Source organism: Argiope bruennichi, chromosome 5 (genome assembly GCF_947563725.1).
Source record: "Argiope bruennichi chromosome 5, qqArgBrue1.1, whole genome shotgun sequence".
NCBI lineage: Eukaryota > Metazoa > Arthropoda > Arachnida > Araneae > Araneidae > Argiope > Argiope bruennichi.
In genome coordinates this window covers 40,783,349-40,804,351 of record NC_079155.1, presented here as the reverse complement: position 1 = coordinate 40,804,351, position 21,003 = coordinate 40,783,349, and the positions used below count along the sequence as shown (strand labels likewise).

Sequence of the window (21,003 nt, the reverse complement as noted above, 5' to 3'; positions counted from 1 at the left end):
GTCAAGGATAGACATTAAAGCAGTGGATCTTGCATCGTGCAACAATGTATCCATAACCGGGTGTGGATACTTATCAGGTTCGGTTATAGCATTTAGTTTACGGTAATCTACACACAATCTAATAGTTCCATTAGGTTTGGGGACTAAAACTACCGGTGCTACATACGGCGATTCGCATTCTACTATAGCATCATTGGTTAAAAGTTATCTATTTCTCTGCTTAAGAGCTTTTTCTGTTTTGGAGACGATCTGTAAGGTGTAGATGCAACTGGTGGGTGGTTACCTATGTTAATAAAGTGTTTTACATAAGGAGTTGATTCTTCCCCTAGTCGGAAAATATCTTCATTTTCATTAAGCAAGACAGTTAAGCGATTTCTAGGTTCTACATCAAGATTTTGTCCTTCTTCGCGTAAACAAGGATTATTAGTCTCAATTGCTACAGGATTGTTTTGCACTGACTCATCACTTGTTATTGAATTCTTCGTACAAGAACTACTATTTATTTCAACAGGACTATTATTTGTTGCCAAAGAAATAGCTTTAGCAAAGGGTATTATGCAGTTCGGTTTATCGCCAAAATACCAGAAATTGTTTTGCATGTCAATCACAATTCCCGATTTTCTCAAGAAGTCAACTCCGAGGAGAGTACGATTACCCTTAGCATGTGGCAAAAAATTTAAATCAGTGAGGAAAGTTCGACCATACACTGTGATCAGCACTGTAGCTTTAAAAACAAATGATGTGGATTGTTGACTATCTGCCAGATCGATAGCAAGGTCAATTTCTGTGAACTGCTGTCCACGCTTCTTTAAAAAATTAAAAATTAGCTCTCCACCAACTGAATGACTGGCTCTTGTGTCAGCACAAACTGTTTCTGTAGCTTCATATACTTCAATGGCAAGTACGGGAAAGGGAAAACAAGAAAAAATATGTATAGCATTAACATGAGAATTATTTTTCTTTGAAGAACAATTTGGACATTTCGATTTGCTAAATCTGGTATGGCTACAGCCATAACAATAAATAGAATTTTCCACATGTCGTCATAGCCTATAATTTGAGTTAGAAATAGTATTGTTGCGAGTACACGAAGGACCTGTTTTCTCAAATTTAATGAATTGGGATTTCTTGAAGTCCTGACCACCGTCCTTTCTAGAGAACTTTGGTTTCTAGAATTCTTGCGACTCAGAGGTTTTTCTAAATTTTGATGAGGCGACTATATATTCTAATTCATCGAGTCAACTTTCAAAGTAAGTTCGAAGCTCGAAAAAGAAATCTTTCCAAGTGGAATGATCACGTTTCTGATGTCGACTTAAAAGAATTCTAAATCGGTCTGCTGTCGGCTTAAATCTTTGTAACAATACAGTACGGATGTGGATATAGTCCTTAAACATTTCTTCAGGTTCTATGGAAGTACTCAAATTAAATAGGATACCCAATAATCATTAGATACATTTAAAAGCATTTATCTTTCAAACATACGTAGTTAATAATTATATGTCATCTGTATCAGGGCGAAACATAGGTTAAACGGTTTGTAAATCAGTTCGTTTTGGAGTAGAATCAATTTGATTAGAATTTGGCAAATATGGATTTTGGAGCTTAAGCATTTCAAGCTCGGATGCTCTTTCCTCAGCTAGTTTTTCTGTTTCTTCTTTTTCCATTCGTCAACAATATTATTGAACGTATCAGTCACAAACTGCTTGTTATCCGTAAATAATGCAGATTTAGTTATTTTATGATGTATGTCAATTATTTTATCTTGGGATGTTATATCTAGGCTTTATTCTAATGCTAATTTAAAACGGTCATTTTTTTTTGCTTTTAAATTAAAAAAAAAAAAACTTTTTTTTTGTGCTCAATTACTGAAGCGAAATAGGAAGTAAAACAAGACAACTTGAATATGAAACATCAGTTACACACCTGCTTCCACTTTTGAATATACTAAAAAAAAAAAAATCAATAAAGAAGGCAGAACACAAATTATTTAAAAATGCAAAAAAGAAAAAAAGTAGAAGATAAATATATATTTTTAGCAATAGAAAAAAAATTTACGTTCAAAACAAATTTATGCGTAGTTGAAAGCAACACATAAAAACAGAAATTAAGTTCAAAATATTTCAATTGTTAATCTTGACTGCAAGTATATTTACACTCTTTATAAAAGAAACGAAAATGTCTAATTTTGACAAACAAACAAAAAAGATAAATCTTTGATATAGCAACAAACAATTGTAATTAAATTTCCGTAAGTACTGAAAAAGAATTTAGCTTTTCAGAATTTTTTACCAAAAAAATAACATTCTGAGAGTTAGAAATAAATTTGCACACCTTATGCGATTAAAAGATGGCACATGTTGAATCATTACTCTGAAAATAAAATAAATCGATCAGAGCACTTCTTTCACAGTACCAAAATACCATACAGCTGAAAAAAGAAAACGTATTCAATACTTGTTTAGAATAATCACTTTGGAAGCAATGAATCATGAATGCGTAATGAGAAAGACTGGCGTCTCTCAAGGTCAAATGTTGCACTTTCGTTTGATCTTGAGGAGGAGCACATCAGATAGATAAATCAAATCTGATGTGAAAAAAATACAGAAACACCCAACATTTGAAAATTACTATATGGAATAACTTAATTTTTTAAAAAGATATATTTTTACGCACTTTTTAATGACTGAAATCAAGTTAACAACATAATACAGATATTTCAATATATAAACTTGAAACAATGAATATGCAATGAAAACGGAAGTAACTTAAGAAATTATTAAATGGTACAAAACATTTCACAGAAGACGAAGAATGTTGGTGTATTCAAACATGAAAGAATGTTGTATTTCAGCGAACCAAATGTTGGAAGTTGTTGAAATTGAAAAAAAAAAAATGCAGAAATGTTTTGACACTTGTCTGGTATCGTTCAGAAACGATCCAAAAACAAAACTGATGAATGATGAATTTTTCCGTACTGTAAATTTGAAACACACACATAAATTATTCGAAAATAGTTACTGATTAATTTGAAATTTCAAAATTAATTACGAAATTTTTTTTATTAAAATTTTGTTGTTGCCTTTTTTTCACGATGCAAGAAGAAATACATTGAAATTCCATTTTGCTGAAATCTACTGTTTTGTCTCTCAAATATCGCCAAGGGACGCCAAGCTGCCAATATCAGCTTGCTTTCTGGCAGCGGCTGACAACTTTACAAAATTTAACAAACAATGGTGGACATCGACGTTTTTAGTGGATTGGATTTCAACCAGCTCGAAAATCTGATATACAATCTTCTGCATTGAGAGTGACGACTTATAATTTTGATTAAAATCCTCTTTAGTGTGCCCTTTTTACGTCACGAAGGATGCTGACAGTGCCAAAGTAGCAAGTGTACAACAAAACAAGTCTAAACATTTGAACAAATTAATAGGGTTGTTAGAAGAACTACACTATTTGCTTGTTTCAATTACCATACTGACGACACACTCAAGGGGAACATTAAAATAGATTTTAATCGTAAGCTTTGGCAGCTATGTCCTTAATGTGCTTAAAAAAAGTAAACATTTTTTTTTTTTTTTTTTTTTTTTACAAAATAGAATGAAACATTAAATGCTAAACAATTTAAAGATGTTTCCTTTATTTTCAGGACCTGTTCGCTTATGATTACGGATACGATAAAGCAAAGGAAGAACTTGACAATTATCATTTGAATTATCTGAAGACCAAGACTGCCAAAGAAGCTTTTGAAGCTTTGTTAAAAACTGGATCTGATTTTGATAAAGTAAGAAAAGAGTGATTTATCACAAAGAAAATCTTTAACTCAATTAGGTTTCTTTCTGTAGCTTTTCACTTCTATAATTTAATCATTGCTTCCAAAATTAATTTTTTTTATACCTTTAATGATCTGTTTGATCATTATTTGTCTGTATTACAATAACGTAGTTGAATAAGCTGTAGAATAAGTTATATGATATATTATGGTTGTATGATATATTTACACATGTCATTTATCTGTTTATTGTTTTATGTTGTAGTCTGTTGAGTTATATCCTCTTTTCTTTTTGCAAGATGAACCCTGAGTATCAAAATAAGAGACATGTGAAATAAATAAGCGAAATTAACACGATATATATCATAAGATCATAAAATGAATGCAGTTAGCAAATACAATTATAAAATTTTAAAACTGCTATCAGGTACTTAAATGTATTGTGGCGAATTGAGATTCGCGTGGATAGAACCTGGGATCTTGTGGTTAGCAGTCCAGTAACGTTACCAGGATACAAAAGCAATTGCTCGTGTAGTGTAGTTGCTAACTGGCTTATATGCTATTCACCACAGATTCTCCTTCCAGTGAGTTGGAGGTGAGATGAACGATATGGCTGTTGAGTGGTGATGTATTTAGCTGTTGTCTAATGTGCCTGTACCCAGTTGAGTAGCGCCAAGCGCTATGCCGAGCGTTTGTGGTTGCTGATGCGCCAAGTGAATCTGACGGCTTTTGGGTTGCTGCGGTCTTTTTGTGTTGCTGTGTCAAGTGAGTCTGACGACTTCGGTTACGGGTAGATGGCGCCACAACAACTGTACGAAGGTTGAAGGTTCATCGTCCGAGGTCACCAATTTAGGGATTGAAATGCACGAGGATAGAACCTGGGACCTGGAGGTTAGCAGTCCAGTAACCAGGATACAAAAGCATATGCTCGTGTAGCGTAGTTGTTAACTGGCTTATATGCTATTCACCACAGTATACAGCTTGTTATGTTCAAAACAAATATTTCTTGTCCTCTGCTTGACATACTGCATATAATGCAAAAGTTAGTATTGGAAAATTATAGTTTTAGAAATTTCCTTTAACGTTTTACAAAAGTACTAACTGTCAAAGTATAATATTTCGGATTGTGTTCTTATTTCCATGACTGTATCATTTGCTAACGACTTTGCTGTCTGTTAATGAAGTTGTTTAAAATTCTGTAATTATTAAACATGATATCACAAAACATATTAAGACATTTTAAATAATTTTTAATATTACGTATCTGAATAGGTAAATAATCTATAATATGTAATAAAGAATAATTAAATTTCGGATAATTTAATTATGCTGCCTGATAGCTTAATTATGCATCTATTTCCTTTAATTATTTTAATACCAATTATAAAATTTTTATTATTTCTGCTTTTATAAATTGCCTTTATGCCATCTGTTTTTTTTGACGAAACTTGCTTAATGATTTTAATGGTTTAAAATATCAAGAAATGTTTGAAGAATAATTATGAATTTCTTTTCGTTATTTTTTCAGAGAAGAGTTGTAAATTCTCTCTTTTTTCAAGGGAATCATCCAGAGTAAAAGATTCTAAAATTGTGGAAGATTCAAATAATTTTTTTTGTTACTTCTAACCTTTTAAGGATATAATATAGCCCGATTTAATTCGTTCGACGCAATGTCTATATATATGACTGATAAAAATAATTTGGTCTTAATTAGGTTGAAATCTTTTTATTTCTTCGAGGGAGACAAAATTTGACTCCAGTAACCGCAAATTTTTCACATCATTAAAATAATTAATAGCTGTATAATGAGTTTTTAGTCACGCTTATTTTGTTATATTTACAACTGATTTTAAGAATAATACTGTTCTTGATAAAAAAATTAATTATAATTAATTGACGGCCAACTTGATCTAAACTGGAATGATCATGTTTTAGATTTTTAGGTATGATTGTATCAGCAAGGAATATTGAGTCCTATATAGCAGTCAATTGATCAGAAATAAGTTATGTGACATCTTAGTATTATGACAAACGTCACTGCATTATCATATAACATTTTAGCTGCTTATTGTATAACTATTTCATATTTTTTTTTGGCTCACAGAGGAATGAGATATTTTTAAAGTTAAATAAGAGTGATATCGCGAGAGACTGACGGACTTATTTTTGACCGATTTCTATTACATATTTATTTTATCCTAGTTTACTATCCAAAACTGGATAGTAAACTCGCAAAAATATGCTGATTCTATAAATTAATTGCTACATTGTTACTAATCTACTACTGAACAAGTTGCTGGTGTTGAGTTTTGCATAAAAACTATATACCTTACTCTTTTAATTTTCGAACCAGAAATTGATAGAATGATAATTGAGTCTTTTGTGTTTCATTGTGTTCGATTTTAGGAAGTTTATTTATAAATATCATTTGACTTTGATTAAGTGCTTAGATTAATATTCGGTTTTGAAGATTTTAATTTTTTTGTGGAGCATTTAAAGAGAGAAAAAAAAAAGTTTTCAAATTATACTATTTCCGAGATTTTTCCAAAAATGCGATCTCCAGATTCGGATAAATTTGAATCAACTGAAAAAAAAAATTAAATTAATTTAAATTAATGTTTGAAAAATCATGGAATGATAATGCTTTAGTTTTGATTTGCCTATTTCTATTTTATTTTTAAAATTTACGGAAAATTATAATGCAGAAATATGGCGTGCCCACATAGAATTAAGTAGGAAATCATGATTTGATAATTAATGATATGCTACAATAGGCTCCGAAGTTATTGACGTAAAACTCTTCAATTTCAATTAAATTTTAATTACAACTTTTATTTTAATTTTGGAAATCCCGTTCTGAGTGAAACCCAAATAAAATAACTCTAAATCCAATGGTCTGTTCTCTAATACGAAAGGAAACTACCTTATAATAGAGTGTTTTGAATATTGAAAATTTTGAATTGTTGAATCTTGAAAAGTACGGAAAATACCAATCTATAAATATCGCCACTTTAGGATTATTCATACTCTAATTAATTAAATTCGAATTATAAAAAATGTCAGTTTTATAACTTTAATTTTTTTTTCCTGAACAAAAATGGCATCAGGTAATTCTTTTATGTATGAAAAATTCTTTCAGATAAATCGTTTGAATTATATTAGTGCTGTTTAAATGAAAGAAGACAAGTACATTGTTACGTTTCTATCTGTTTTATGCATATTTTTTAAAAATATGGAAAACTAAAAGATGCATGAAAAATAATTGAAATTTATTTTTAGTTCATATCGTATCATTTCGATGGAACAGAGAGCTCTTCAAACTGGAATATGTATTTATTTCAAATACTGTGTGATGCTAATGGAAGTAAGTAATGAGAATATTCTTTTGATGTTCACTTTTATAAATAACTAGCGGGAATGATCTCCGAAATTTATTGCATAATTTTTATTAAATGTACTTGTTTATTATTAATCGTATACAATTAGTGAACAATAGTTACGAATTTTCCTGATAGAGCGGGATCTTTGGTGATTAATAGCTTAAATGTAGTTAATATACAAGCACTGGAAAACCGAATGTGTATTTTAAACGTCTTTTTTCCCCAAGAAATTGAAACAAGAATTTGACAAATAACTACTACTGTAGTCGGAAAATCATGTACCAAATTTCATAAATTTGAGTTATTGCATTTTTGAGCTACTGCTTTTATATGCTTATGAAAGTGTAGACCAACAGAGGCTTAGCTCCTTGACAGATTTAGTTTGTAGCGGATTGATATGAGTGAGGATAGAACCTGAGACCTTGTGGTTAGTAGCCCAGTAACATGACCACAATACAAAAGCAATTGCTCGGGGAGTGTAGCTGTTAACTGGCTTATAAGCTTTTACTACAGACTCTCCCTCCAGTGAATCGGAGGTGAGATGAACGATATATCTGTTGAGTGGCGATGAATTAACTGTTGATTCTAATGCGCCTGTACCTATTTGAGTAGCGCCAAGCGTTATGGCGAGCGAGCGTGTGTGGGTGAGTGGTTGCTGCGTCAAGTGAGTCTGAGGACTTTGGTTACGGGTAGATGGAGCCACAACAGCTGTACGAAGGTTGAAAGTTCATCGTCTGAGGTCACCAATGTGGCGGATGTGATGTGCGGGAATAGAACCTGATACCTTGTGGTTCGTAGCCCAGTAACATGACTACAATACAAAAGCAATTGCTCGGGTAGCGTAGCTCTTAACTGGCTTACAAGCTTTCACTACAAGTTAAAAATCTGATACAAATCTACATTCTAGATGCCAAAGCAGAGCAACAGATTTAATTTATTTAGCTCTTTCTGTTTTGTAGATGAGTTTGCTTGTACTCAGCCAGGCAGACTTCATCTAAATAGATTTCATTCAAAATTGTAGAAATCTAAAAATATGCTGTAAAGACCATACACCGAATTTTACTGATTTATATCGATGCGTTTTTATTTATCTTTTTCAAAGACAGACATAATTCCCAAAATATGTTTTTGGAACACAGGGAAGTCCGAAATGAGGAGGCTCTTCAACATCTCGAGCGAATTTTTTTTTTGAGGATTACAAAACTTTCATTAATATAACAAAAGTAAATAAATAAATAAATAAAAATAAAATTGTTGTATGATAACATTCATGATATTTTTTTATTTAATTTTTTTTCTTGCCATCGTCATTATTGATCTCGATCAATAATTCATTTTGTTATCTGTTTTATTTCTCATGAAACAAAGAATGGACAGATAAATTAAACATAATTATGACACTGAGATTAATCTATATGAATTAGTCACTGGAAACGACCGAAAATGTATTTCTTATTTCCTGTGCTTAGCAGTAATGAATGCATCATCTTCCATAAATTTTTTCCTTTATTTTGGGTTGTGAACAATATATTTGTCTGTTGAATTTTTCCATTTAGTTTTGCCATATAAGTGTTGATTTTAGATGCAACAATAGAGCTATTCTATTCTGACTAGGGCGATCTTGAGTTGAATCCTTCCTTTCCAAAATTCCGTATAAGACCGTAGAACAACTGGCCTTGACATATACCGGTTAAATTAGATACTATGTAATACAGATCATCTTACCCAGCGGTTGCATGGTTGAACAAGTTACCAAATCTGGAGTTCAGGTTTTCCCTATTTATACGGCTCAGTTCTGTGGTAATCGAGTGACAGGCAGTAATTCAAAAATGAAAAAGGCCACAATGATCTATCTTATTTGATTATAGAATCATTGAATGTGTTACTAAGCGAAATGGGAATTACGAATGAAATCAGTGGAAGTGTTTTCTCTTAATGACATAATAACTCTCCTTGTTGTTGTTTCTTATGGCACTTGCCATGGACACGCCCACTGTTCGAAGACAGCCGATTTAAGCCTGAGGGGGAGCGCCTCTTGTTTCTATAGTAGCCGCATCTAGGACCAAGAGAACGACTTAGGTATACACACGTCACAACCCTTTTTACGGGGCGGACTTCATTCACGCATTTCATTCACTCATCCACAGATCGTAATTTAGACCTGAATCAGAGAACAATCACCCCTGATCCAGTACCCCCAGTGGTATTACTCTCGACATGGAGGACTTTGTGACCACGACAGATTTAACGCGCTTCAGCCACCAAGCACGCGGGGAATTTTCGGCCGGCGGGGTTCGAACTCGCAACTTAAGGGACGCGAATCCGACGCTCTACCAACCAGCCTATCCCGGCCTTCTGCATAATACTTAATACTAATAAAATACTTAATAACTCTCCAATAAAGATGCTATCTTCCCTTATCCCCGTATAAATTTTTGAACTTGAATAAAACAAAGAACACCTTACATGGCATTGACGAACAATATTATAGAATATAGATATTCGTCGTGAATCTATCATCTCTACAGAATCTATAATGTATTTTTTGGCGATTAACTGTTGGCGTACATTCTCCTAGTATACATTTAATACAAGAGTATCCCCAAATCGAATTTGTATTTTGGGTGCTTTCTTCTTATTTATTGAAACTAAAATTAGATATATAACAACACGTTTTAATTATGAGAACACATGCCAATTATTTCATTGTGTTTTTAAATTATCGGTTTACATGCATGAGAAAGTACAGACCAAAAGTAGTTCAATGCTTTTCACAACTTTGGTTCAAAACTTAATACAAATCTACATTACATATTATAGTTAAATTCGTACACATTTTGTCCTTCCAGATCTTTATGTTTTGTAGCTATCGCGTGTTCCTGTATTTGTGCAAATGGGCATGAGTACAGGTGCACACCTGGCGGATTTCCTTTGAAGGAATTTCATTCAAAACTTCACAGAAATCTACAAATTTAATATAAAGATCGTATACCAAATTTCATCCATCAAAATTCTTGAATTGGAATTTTTTGAAAATTGAAATATTTTTTTCTTTGTATGCTAAAAAGTAAAAAAAGTCCAAGAAGCCTAATTTTAAATAATACAGAATAAGTTCTTTTATCATATGAAAATTTTACGTTTCTCCGTAGGATTTGATACTGATGTGTACAGCGATTTTGCCAGACTCCTAGCCACCTCATCAAACGTAGAAAGTGCCAATGTCCCCCAAGCAATGCAGGTAAGAAAGCAGAGTTAAAGTTAAGTTCTTGAATAACAAACTGTTAAAAATTATTATTAAAAGTTCAGTATGGCCTTTTCTTTTGCAGGAAGTGGCTATACAAATTGTAAAAGATATTGGTGCTGAAAAATTCCGCTCCCTGACACTTGAAGTAAGAATTTTCCTTCATTTAATCCATTGGCTTACAGTGATTATTAAACATGCAACTAGCTTTGAATATGATGTGAAAATAAACTTAATGATTGATTTAGATGCGTTGGAAATGTAAGCAAATATTATTTACCATAGTTATATTGGTGATTTAAGTTCTTGATTGAAATATGCCTTAATGTTTCTCTTTACATCACTCAAGATGCAGACGATGTCTGGTTTCCAAAGTAGAATATGTATAATTTGATAAAGCAAAACTTTAGAAAACAACAGTATAGTTGAATTACTAATGTTTATGTAAGCGGAGACAGATACTAATGTTTACTTCTGAATTATTTGAAGAATTGCTCTGCCTGCTTGTTTTGGATACCAAATTCGCGATAAACTCAAGGGGTACATTAAAATAGATTCCAGCTATCGATTGATGTCTACTTTAAACTGTATTACACAAATTTTGCACTGGAATACCCGATTCTTAAAAATACCAAACATTGAGCAATCTTTTAACCTTATTCTCCCCGTATTACCCCTCCCGCCAGGGCATTTTTTAGTTTCTTTATTATTATTTTTCTTTCATTGTTTCGTTTTGACGTTACTTAATTCGGAAAAACTAAGATAATATCTGAGAATACATTTTTTGATTAACTAACCCTTTTTCAAATTAGAAAATTTATAATTTTAATCGTAAATATCCCTACCGATGTTATAGATAACTCCATGAAACTTTTTCTTGCGTTTTTATTGTGGTATAGCGTATTTTTATATTTTGGCTTTTTGGACGATCTCCTTTATTTTTTTTTGAGTTAATATTGTAGCTTCCATATTTTGCCGCTAGGGGCGCTGAAACTTATCACGATAAATTCAGCATAGTCACTTTACTATAAGTACGCACCTTACTTCTATGACTATACTAGAAGCCGCTTTGAATTTCAAGCGTCTTAAAAGAATTTTACCTATCACTCTGTATATCACAATATTGTCACGTAGGTGCTTTAATGTGGATCTCAATGACACACACAGAAGAAGTAGAGCTAAACCAATTTATTAACTGGACTCAGAACTGAGAATACAGTGACTGACAAATCTTCTGCTTTTATACTAGCAGGGAAAGTTCCAGAATACTTTTCTGGAGACAGTAAGAAAAGTCCAAAACACTTGTCTGGTAAACTAAGGAAATGTGCAGAATCTTCTGGAACATGAAATAAAGGAAAACATAAAATCAAGGAATGAAATATTTACACAGAATGTGAATAACATTGTCTCCAGCGAGATTTGAATTCACAATCTCTTGATTATGAGGTCAGTGGAAACGACCATTCGGCCATGGAAAGTCGACTAGCTATTTTCAATGCGGCAATATGTTTAATAGTAAATCATGATTTAAAATGTTGCAGCTTTGCCTTAATCCTTTAACTTTTTTGTCTAGTATATTTGTCATGGAAAAAGTACAACATTTTGCTTTATGACGAGTTTATTCGTCAGGAGTAATAAGCAGTGAATTCCTAAATTTTTGCGACACAATTTAGATAAGCATTGTCCGAAGAGATTGGAACAGTTAATTGGTTAATGGAACAAAATCATTTTTGCAATAATACATTCTGTCGATATTTAGTTGTGTAAGAGAGAAATATTGACATTTAACAAATATTTATCATACACATTAAGTGATTATGAGAATACAGACATTCACTGGCGAATATCGATATTTCCCAGCTATAAATCGTTCACAAAAGTATAACCATAAGTACAGCATTTTTACCTATTTTGAAATAAATATGAAGTATAACTTTTGATTTTAACAAGAAGATCAGTTTTGAAGAATTTTCTTTTTCATTTTAAATAGAAAGCTGAAGAATGGTTACAAACAACAACTTCCTTGGCAGGATACAAATTTAGAAAATTCCTCAAGAGACACGGGCACAGATGTTTGAAAGAGGTATGACTTTTAAAAACAGATTCCTCAAAGAACATACATTCTGCAATGAATTTTTTTTGAAAACTAGATGTAAACTTTCTATCTTACTGTTTACAAAGAGTTGCAATAACCATAAGTAATAATTTATTTTTATGTTTTTATTTCAGTTCGACGTTTATTCTGTTACTTGGGATATGAATCCAAAACTATTGGTCAAGCTTTTACAGGTAAGAATAAGCAAATATATAAAACCATAATTTCCAAAAAAAATTTATACATTTTTGGAGAGATCCGTTTTTAATATCAGATAAAAATAAAATAATAATTTCTTCTTAATATTAATTTCGTATACTTTAATTCAATATTCATTGATTTTTAAAACTGAATAAAAGTCGAATTTTATAAATACCTGATTTTGAATTTGTGTTAAATAATTTTTTATTTTTAAGCTGAAAACTAAGAATTTTTTATGGATTTTTAATTATTTTAATTTTTCTTCGAGTAAGTTGAGATCATTGAATGTTTTTATTTTGTTATCTACTATGTACATCAAAAGAAAGCATTTTAACTGTCCAAAATTTCTGTCTTGATATTTTGAGGTTAGTTAGTTTGATTGTTATAGTTTCAAAATCTACTTGAAACTAAAAACATATTTTTGAGTCTATTCTTGTCTGTCACTCTGTCTATCTGTGAACATGATGAGTCACAAATAATTTGAATTAGAGAGATGAAATTTTATATGGCATGTTTACGCAAAATTTGTAAATTTCTACAAAATTTTAAATGACAATCATTTACAAGAGTTCGTCTGCCTGAGACCAAGTGAACACAATAATAATAAAATGTAAGCAGCTGGATAGGTAAAATTTAATTTAGTGTACAGTGTTAGCATTTTAAATTCATAATCGTTTCACATTTTGAATCAAATACACCGGCTGTTTGTCCGTAGGTCGATCATGCATTGATTTAAATGTAAATGCAATAATTCAAAAACGCAGCGATTTCAATAAATAAAATTGCATAGAGGACGTCTTTCGTAGGTGCAGTTTAATTTTCAGTTGTCTAATAAATTGTAGTTTGAGTCGGTCAATAAAAATACAGGGTGTTCATTAATTATTGTCGGGGTTTCCGTACCTCATAACTTTCGAATAAAAAATATTACGCAAAAACCGATTACGTATTCGTAAATTACAACTCAAAGAATTTTATTAATGATATTAAAGTGTAAAGCTTGCTCAATTTGCACTTTGTAGGCATTCAGCTGAAGACGATTATGTATTCGTAAATTACAACTCAAAGAATTTTACGTGGCAACAATGCGATCTTAGAGCATTTGCAGTCTGGGTAATTAGCCACGAAGTGCAGCCATGTGTAAATTCATTAATCTTTTTAATATCATTAATAAAATTCTTTGAGTTGTAATTTACGAATACGTAATTGCCTTCAGCTGCATACCTACAAAATGAAATATTGTGCAAGCTTTACACTTTAATATCATTAATAAAATTCTTTGAGTTGTAATTTACGAATACGTAATCGCCTTCAGCTGCATACCTACAAAATGAAATATTGTGCAAGCTTTACACTTTAATATCATTAATAAAATTCTTTGAGTTGTAATTTACGAATACGTAATCGGCATTTGCGTAATATTTTTTATTCGAAAGTTATGAGGTACCGAAACCCCGACAATAATTAATGAACACCCTGTACATCCAAAATGTATCCTCGATTTTCCTCTTTCTATTTCAAAGCACAAAACGCTCATGTACGTGATACTGTAAATAAAAATTTGAGCTATCATAGCGTTCTTTTTGAAAAGTCCACGATTGTTCATGCGGGAATGGCCTGGAAACAAGACTGACATATGTATTAGAGTGTATGCAAGTCGTTGAACCCATTTTTGTTGATTTAATGTTAATGAAATAATTGTAATTTTAATTGTAACTTTTGTAATGTTAAAAAGTAACTTACAGATTGCAGTTGTATCAGAGTAATAATTTTATTTTAAACTTTTATTTGCATACGTAAGAATTTGGCTGGTTCTGCCAGAGAAGAAGGGAAAAAAGAAGAAGAAAATATTGATAAGATATTTTCGCAGCTGAATGTACCTCTGAGCTTCATGGCTAAGTAAGTTCGATTATTTCTTGAAATGAATATAATTTGGTTTTTTTGACCTCATTTCTTATAAATTATTACTATATTCAGCCTCAATTCTGTTGAAAAAGAATAGTTGATAGTCATCAAGAAATTGTTAAAATATTTATTTTATTTTTAATCATTCTGAACAAATTTTGAAAACAGTTTGAAATTTGTTCCAGAAACTTACTGCGTTTGCGCATACATACATGAATGATTAATTAATGTATGCGTGGCATACCAGGTGGTTATAAAAAAACTATCTCGATATATATGCAACCGCAACTATCATAGCATTCACAAGAACGGAAATAAATTTTGGTTCAAGATATTTTGAAATATTTTCTCAAGAATAGTATGAAACACAACAGTTGAACTCTAACAGTTATGGTTACACAGGCAAAATTTGAAAATTTTTAAATGACAATACCAATTTTTTTAAATTGGAATTGTAGCACCTCTTTTCCCCCTTGAACGGAGTGCGCCTCCTTGTGGCGTTTTACAGAAGACAAAGTGTTGAACGGCAGATCTGCATCCTGAGGTCGACTCTTTCCCTATGCGTAACCCTTGCGCTAACGCCGAATGCTTTCGGCTGGAAACGATGGAATCCCTCCACTATAGTGTTTCCTTCTGTAATAATAAATGTTTGTAAATTTTGTAGTGTAGCTGTGTTTGTGGAAATTAAAAATAGTGTATGTAAAACCGGGTAGTTCCTTAGAAAACCACAGCACACAACACACCCACTATAGAATGTGTTTTCGGTAGCAAAAAACAATAAATAGCGTTGAAACCTTAACTATAACACGAAAACACATCAGCACTAGACAGACTAAGAAGAAAAGAAAAAACAACCAATAACAGCAGCGAAGCAACAGAAAGCAAAACATTTTATTGTGTTTCAAAATTTTCTACTTGTTCTACTTCAAACACGATGACACTTTGCATGCAGCAGATAGTTACTAGAACCAATGACGTACCATGTCAAAATGAATCTGTTGGGCTTCACTTTTGATGTATACAATCCACACTTGTTTTCACTTTCCTTCTTAGTCTGACTAGCGCTGGTGGTTTTCGTGCTGTAGTTAACGTTTCAACGCTATTTATTGTTTTTTTATTACGGAGAACACATTCTAATAAAAAACGTTGATGCTGCTATTTGAGCATTTTGAAATTTTTTCACTGTAACCGTATTTGTTCGAGTTTAGCTGTTTTTCACGTGATTCTTAGCGCATATCTCAAAATATCTTGAACCAAAATTTTATTCACGAATGCTATGATAGTTACGGTATCATATAACAGGCTAGTTTATTTTACAATCACCCGGTATGTCATGCGTATACTCGTTTTGTCGATTTCCAATATGAGATTCAGATTTGTTGATGGTGTGGTGAAAGGCTTATAAACCAGATAACAGCTACGAAACACGAGTAATTACTTTTGTCTTGTGGTCTTGTTACTCGGCTGCGAACCACAAGATTCCCAGGTTCTATTCCACCCAATTCACTATCCTCGCTCATAACAATCCGCTACAATGGTATGCATGATTTTTGCTACTTTAAGAAAAGTGCAATGTAATTTCACTAAAACGAAATCTGGAAGTTTAAATGAAGAATGACAATTTAATATATATATGGATCAAGTGATTTGCCCTACTCCTGTCTATTTGTTTTGAGGCACTGACGGGAATTAACATTTAAATAAACTGCTGAATATTTAAACAAATTTCCGTACCAAACTTTAGATTTTTTTTCTACGATTGCAGTAAACACATAATTCTTTTTAACCTTTCTGAATTCACCTTGGCATCAATAGATAGTCCACCGGTAGATGTTTAACTTGATGTTTTTTAACCTCCGCAGCACTAGGATGACCGTAGCATCTATCTATATGTCTGCGTAATCGCAACGTTAATCAGATATGGCACGTTGCACTTTGAAACTATGCCCTTCTAAAATTGTGCATTCTGTCATGGTCCTGTCATTCGCTTGTTACGCGACTGCTTTTCTAAGGCAGTCAACTAACTTATGTAATATTGTTGATGTATTATATATATTCTATAATAATTTCCCTTCAATTAAGTTTATGAACATTAATAGCTACCCAGATATGAAAAATGTCGATAAATATGCTCGGATACGCAAAGATTCCTGCAAATAAGCAATATTTATTACTACGATCTATTTATAATATACTATATTATAATGAAGGATACAATTTATGCTGGAATATGCCACACAAACAAGGTGAAATACCGTTGGTGCCTCGAGCAAAATAAATGTTACTGTGTGTATCTTGGCACAGAAAACATTTTCTAACAAAATATATTTTACGAGCTTGTAATATTGCTTTATTATAATGTTTTTAATTTGCCATTTGCTATCTATAAGTGTGCTGTTATTGTCTAGAAGTGCTGTTCCTTGAGAGTGCATCTTCACTGTATTTTTGTATCTCTGCTTCGTGTTTCCCGGAATATTTCCAAAATAAAGCGTCATTTTTCATTATACAGCATCAATGTGTACTCATTGGTCGATTTCAGCAACAATTTTTTTTAAACTTAAAACTTAAAAATATACCGATTATATATATATATTAAAAAAAGATTCAGTATATATCAGAGCATTAAGCCTAAATTAGCTGACTGAGTTGCAGCAGTTTTGCGACCAATTCGTTTTATTGTGGAACAAATTGAATTACACGAGTATTACACACAATGAGAAAAGTAGATTTAATATTATGGTCCAAATATGCTTAGTTCTTCTTGAAGAAATTCACTGACGTTAGGTACAGATTTTGATTATACCCAAAAAAGAGGACAAAATACTTAAGTTAAAGTTACCCTCATTTTTATTTCTCATTTTCTTAAAAAATCACAACATTTCAAAATGAAAATTGTTTTTTCAGTTCAAGATATATTTTGCGCTTAATTTAATTTATGAGTTAATAAAAATTAATTAATCAGCTTAAATGTTATTAATTAATTATCTTTAAGATGAAAAGAATTAACATTTAAAGCGAAATATTAAAGCAGTAATATGTTCAAATTTTGATAGATTTTTCGGTTAGTTAGAAATCATTACGTAAAATTTCAAATCAATTATCATCCCACAAAAAAAAATAATTTCCCCTATAACCTAAATTATTTTTATTTTATGTTCTGTTTCATAAAACTTTTAAAAGTTTCATTTCCTTTTTGAAATGCTTAATATATCATAGATAAATACTTTTTAGGTGCTTATTGAAATTTGTTTTGCCTAATTGCCGAAGAGCTGTAAGAGCAAGGGAGGCTGGAAAAGTAAGAATTATCTTCTTCTAATTAATGATTCCTTTTACATTTTCAAGTAAATCGTCTAAACTATATTTTAAACATTCTAAGTGTCTTTAACTTAAAAAAATACTTGACTTATTTCAACTTGGATACAAATAAAATTAAGACCACCTGTTTGACTAACTTCCTTTTGGATAATTCTAGTCCATGACCATTAAGTCTTTCCATTACTGGAGGAAAGGCTACAGACATCTCGGGAAGTTGATGGAATTGGAAGGGCGACTGCCGGATAAGGAATTGATTTTCTTCCTCACGCTCGAAGAAATTGATGAATTGCTGGAGACAAGATCTCCGAGTATAATTTCGAGGTAGTTTCTTTGTCGCTTGCATTTTTGATCTAGGTGTATTAATTATTAATCGAATTATGTATTAAATTTAATGGTATGAATTCCTGATGATACACTTCGAATTCACTTCTTTAATGAATTTTGCAAATCATTGCATATTTCACAGGAAGAAAGGCATATACATATTTGCATTTTAGATTTTAACCATAATGGAGTGAATTCATGATTATTTGATATATTAAACTCGTCCTGTCAATCGAAATTTGTAATTAATCAAATGGAGTGAATTTAAGACCATGTGATATGCTTTAAATTCGTCCTTTCAATCAAAATTTGTAATCCATTGCACATTTTCCAGGAAAAAATTAATGTGATGTTACATCATTGTATAAAATGGTATGGGAATAGATGACATGAGCAGTTGTGTTTGTAATGAAAGTGAGACGTTATATGAATTCACTCCATTGTCTAAGATTTTTATGTTGTCTTCAATATATATACAGAAAGTCTTCAATAAATATATATATATAGAAACTAACAATTAATTTTTAAAAGTGTAATTTTTTTTAAAGTGTATATTTTTTCCGTAATTATTATTTCAGAACTCATTTTGTATTTAAATTTTTTTTCTCTTTTACGTTTATTGTTGATTCAGTTTTGAATGAATGTAATTTTTGAATCTGCTTTGTTTCATAAACATTTAAACATAAGAACTAATTTTATGAAATGTTGTATGTTGTCAATCATTTTCAAGATTAACAAAAATGTATATATTGCTACTGTTTAGCAAAAAATTTACATATTTTTTCTATATTTTTGTAGAGCAAACTATCGCAAGAGAATATTTTCAGTTGTTGAGAATTACAAATTTCCAGAAATAATAAAAGGTCTCCCAAAACCAGTTCGTATTAAAAATTTTTTTTTTTTAAATTTCAAAATGAGAATGCTTTTGTCTAAATATTATTTATTCATATAATATATCATATTTATAATTTACATAATATATTCTTCTCAACTTAATTTATGGGTATTTTAGATCAATGATGAAGATGAATCAGCAGAAACCTATGAATTTATAGCAGATTTAACAATGAAAGGTAAAATTTTATTTCTATATGGAAGTGCTTTATTGAAAAGCGTAATTTAATTACATTTATAATTACTCCTACATAAGTTTAATTATTTGAAGCAGTTTTTACTCATAAAAAAATTGTTAAGATCAGGTTACGTTGCTGGTACGTCATGCATATCAACAGAAAACTTAATTTATCTTTATTAATGACTGCTTTATCAAACATGCAATACATAATGTTTAATTTCTAATTATAAACCTGTGATAATCTTCCGGAAATAAATTAGCATTTTCTTACCATGAATTATTTTATTTTGTTCTATATTTTAGGCATTCCAGTAAGTCAAGGAGTCACCAATGGGTATGCTAGAGTAGCCATGACACTAGAAGAAGCATCGCATCTCAAGGTATGCATGATTTTACCAAAATACAATTATAATGATTTTAAATTCCTCGATTACCATCCATTTTCAAATGCCTCATTCATCGTGATTTTACATTCATTATAATTTTTTTAAAGACTTAATGAATAATTCCTTTTTGCTTTCTTTTATTGCAGCCAGGAGAAATTTTAATCACTTACAGTACCGACATTGGCTGGAGTCCATATTTTCCAATTATTTCTGGAGTTGTGACAGAGCTTGGAGGACTTATATCTCATGGTAACTGAGTATATCGAAGTTTTTCTTAAATTTTAAGCTTGAGTTTCGAAAATATAAAAGACAAAACAAATGCTATCTAATAAATTTAAATAAGCAAATATTAAGCTAAAGCATGGTTATAGAACTTATATAAATACTTTGTTAAACGAATCCATATAATCCAAAACAAAGAAATAGTATAAAAATTAAAAAGCTAAATTTAAAAAAAATTTAAAATGCAGTTTTAAGTTAATGATTTAGAGATATAAATTTTTTAAAGTCAATTTTTGCTAAAACTATGTTACATTAACGTATTTTAAAGAGTTTTGTTTTTTAACAATTACACCTAATTTCGTCGATTATGAACCTTGTTAAAATTAGGAGAAAGATGAACTGGATAGTTATATTTTTATTCTTGCTGTAATGTCATAAACAAACCCTTTATTTGGTATATGATGATGTACAGGTATATGATTACTAACACAGTTTTAATGTATTTCATCATCTTGTGAAGGAATCGTGTACATAAAAGTATGCCTAATTCATTTATTTGAAATTAAATAAACCACTTGCTCCAATGAAAAGCTGATAAAAAATTGCAGCTAGTTCATTAATATAAATTCTTTGAACTTAACTATCTTAGAAATTTTATCCGCTCTTGTTTTTAAATTAATTCTATATCTGCTTGTCTCTCTAGGCGCTGTAGTTAGTCGTGAGTATGGATTACCATGTGTTGTTGGACTGCAGGGTGCTACAAAAAGATTTAAAACAGGTATTTTTTGCTTGTATTTAGAATCTGAAGACAATTCATTCATAATTTTACTACCGATAAATCTTTTTTTTTAACATTTTATTTTCCCATTTTTAGGAGATTATGTATTATTGGACGGAAAGAAAGGAATTCTTCAGAGACTGCCTCATCCGGATTCATAAGCATTTGCTTTAGAACTCTTTTTTTATGTGAATAGTGAAAATAATTGGCATTATTGATCATGATTGATTTAAACTATCATTTGTTGCATATGATTGATATTTGTAAGAAAAACACATTTTTTTAATAATAAAAAGGAGACTTTTACTTGCT

General features: G+C 31.0%; 1 protein-coding gene across 1 annotated transcript in view; it reads left to right on the top strand.

The window, feature by feature from the left end:
* The window catches only part of LOC129969285 (uncharacterized phosphotransferase YvkC-like), a 69,383-nt gene extending 48,380 nt beyond the window's left edge, over window positions 1-21,003 (top strand). The window contains exons 26-40 of the mRNA XM_056083784.1: window positions 3,650-3,784; window positions 7,052-7,136; window positions 10,302-10,390; window positions 10,479-10,541; window positions 12,384-12,476; window positions 12,623-12,682; window positions 14,488-14,585; window positions 17,823-17,886; window positions 18,064-18,227; window positions 19,029-19,107; window positions 19,243-19,303; window positions 19,609-19,685; window positions 19,838-19,940; window positions 20,617-20,691; window positions 20,788-21,003. Of these exons, the coding sequence (XP_055939759.1) occupies window positions 3,650-3,784; window positions 7,052-7,136; window positions 10,302-10,390; window positions 10,479-10,541; window positions 12,384-12,476; window positions 12,623-12,682; window positions 14,488-14,585; window positions 17,823-17,886; window positions 18,064-18,227; window positions 19,029-19,107; window positions 19,243-19,303; window positions 19,609-19,685; window positions 19,838-19,940; window positions 20,617-20,691; window positions 20,788-20,852 (1,311 nt within the window). The 3' untranslated portion in view covers window positions 20,853-21,003. The remainder of the gene's footprint in view (window positions 1-3,649; window positions 3,785-7,051; window positions 7,137-10,301; window positions 10,391-10,478; window positions 10,542-12,383; window positions 12,477-12,622; window positions 12,683-14,487; window positions 14,586-17,822; window positions 17,887-18,063; window positions 18,228-19,028; window positions 19,108-19,242; window positions 19,304-19,608; window positions 19,686-19,837; window positions 19,941-20,616; window positions 20,692-20,787) is intronic.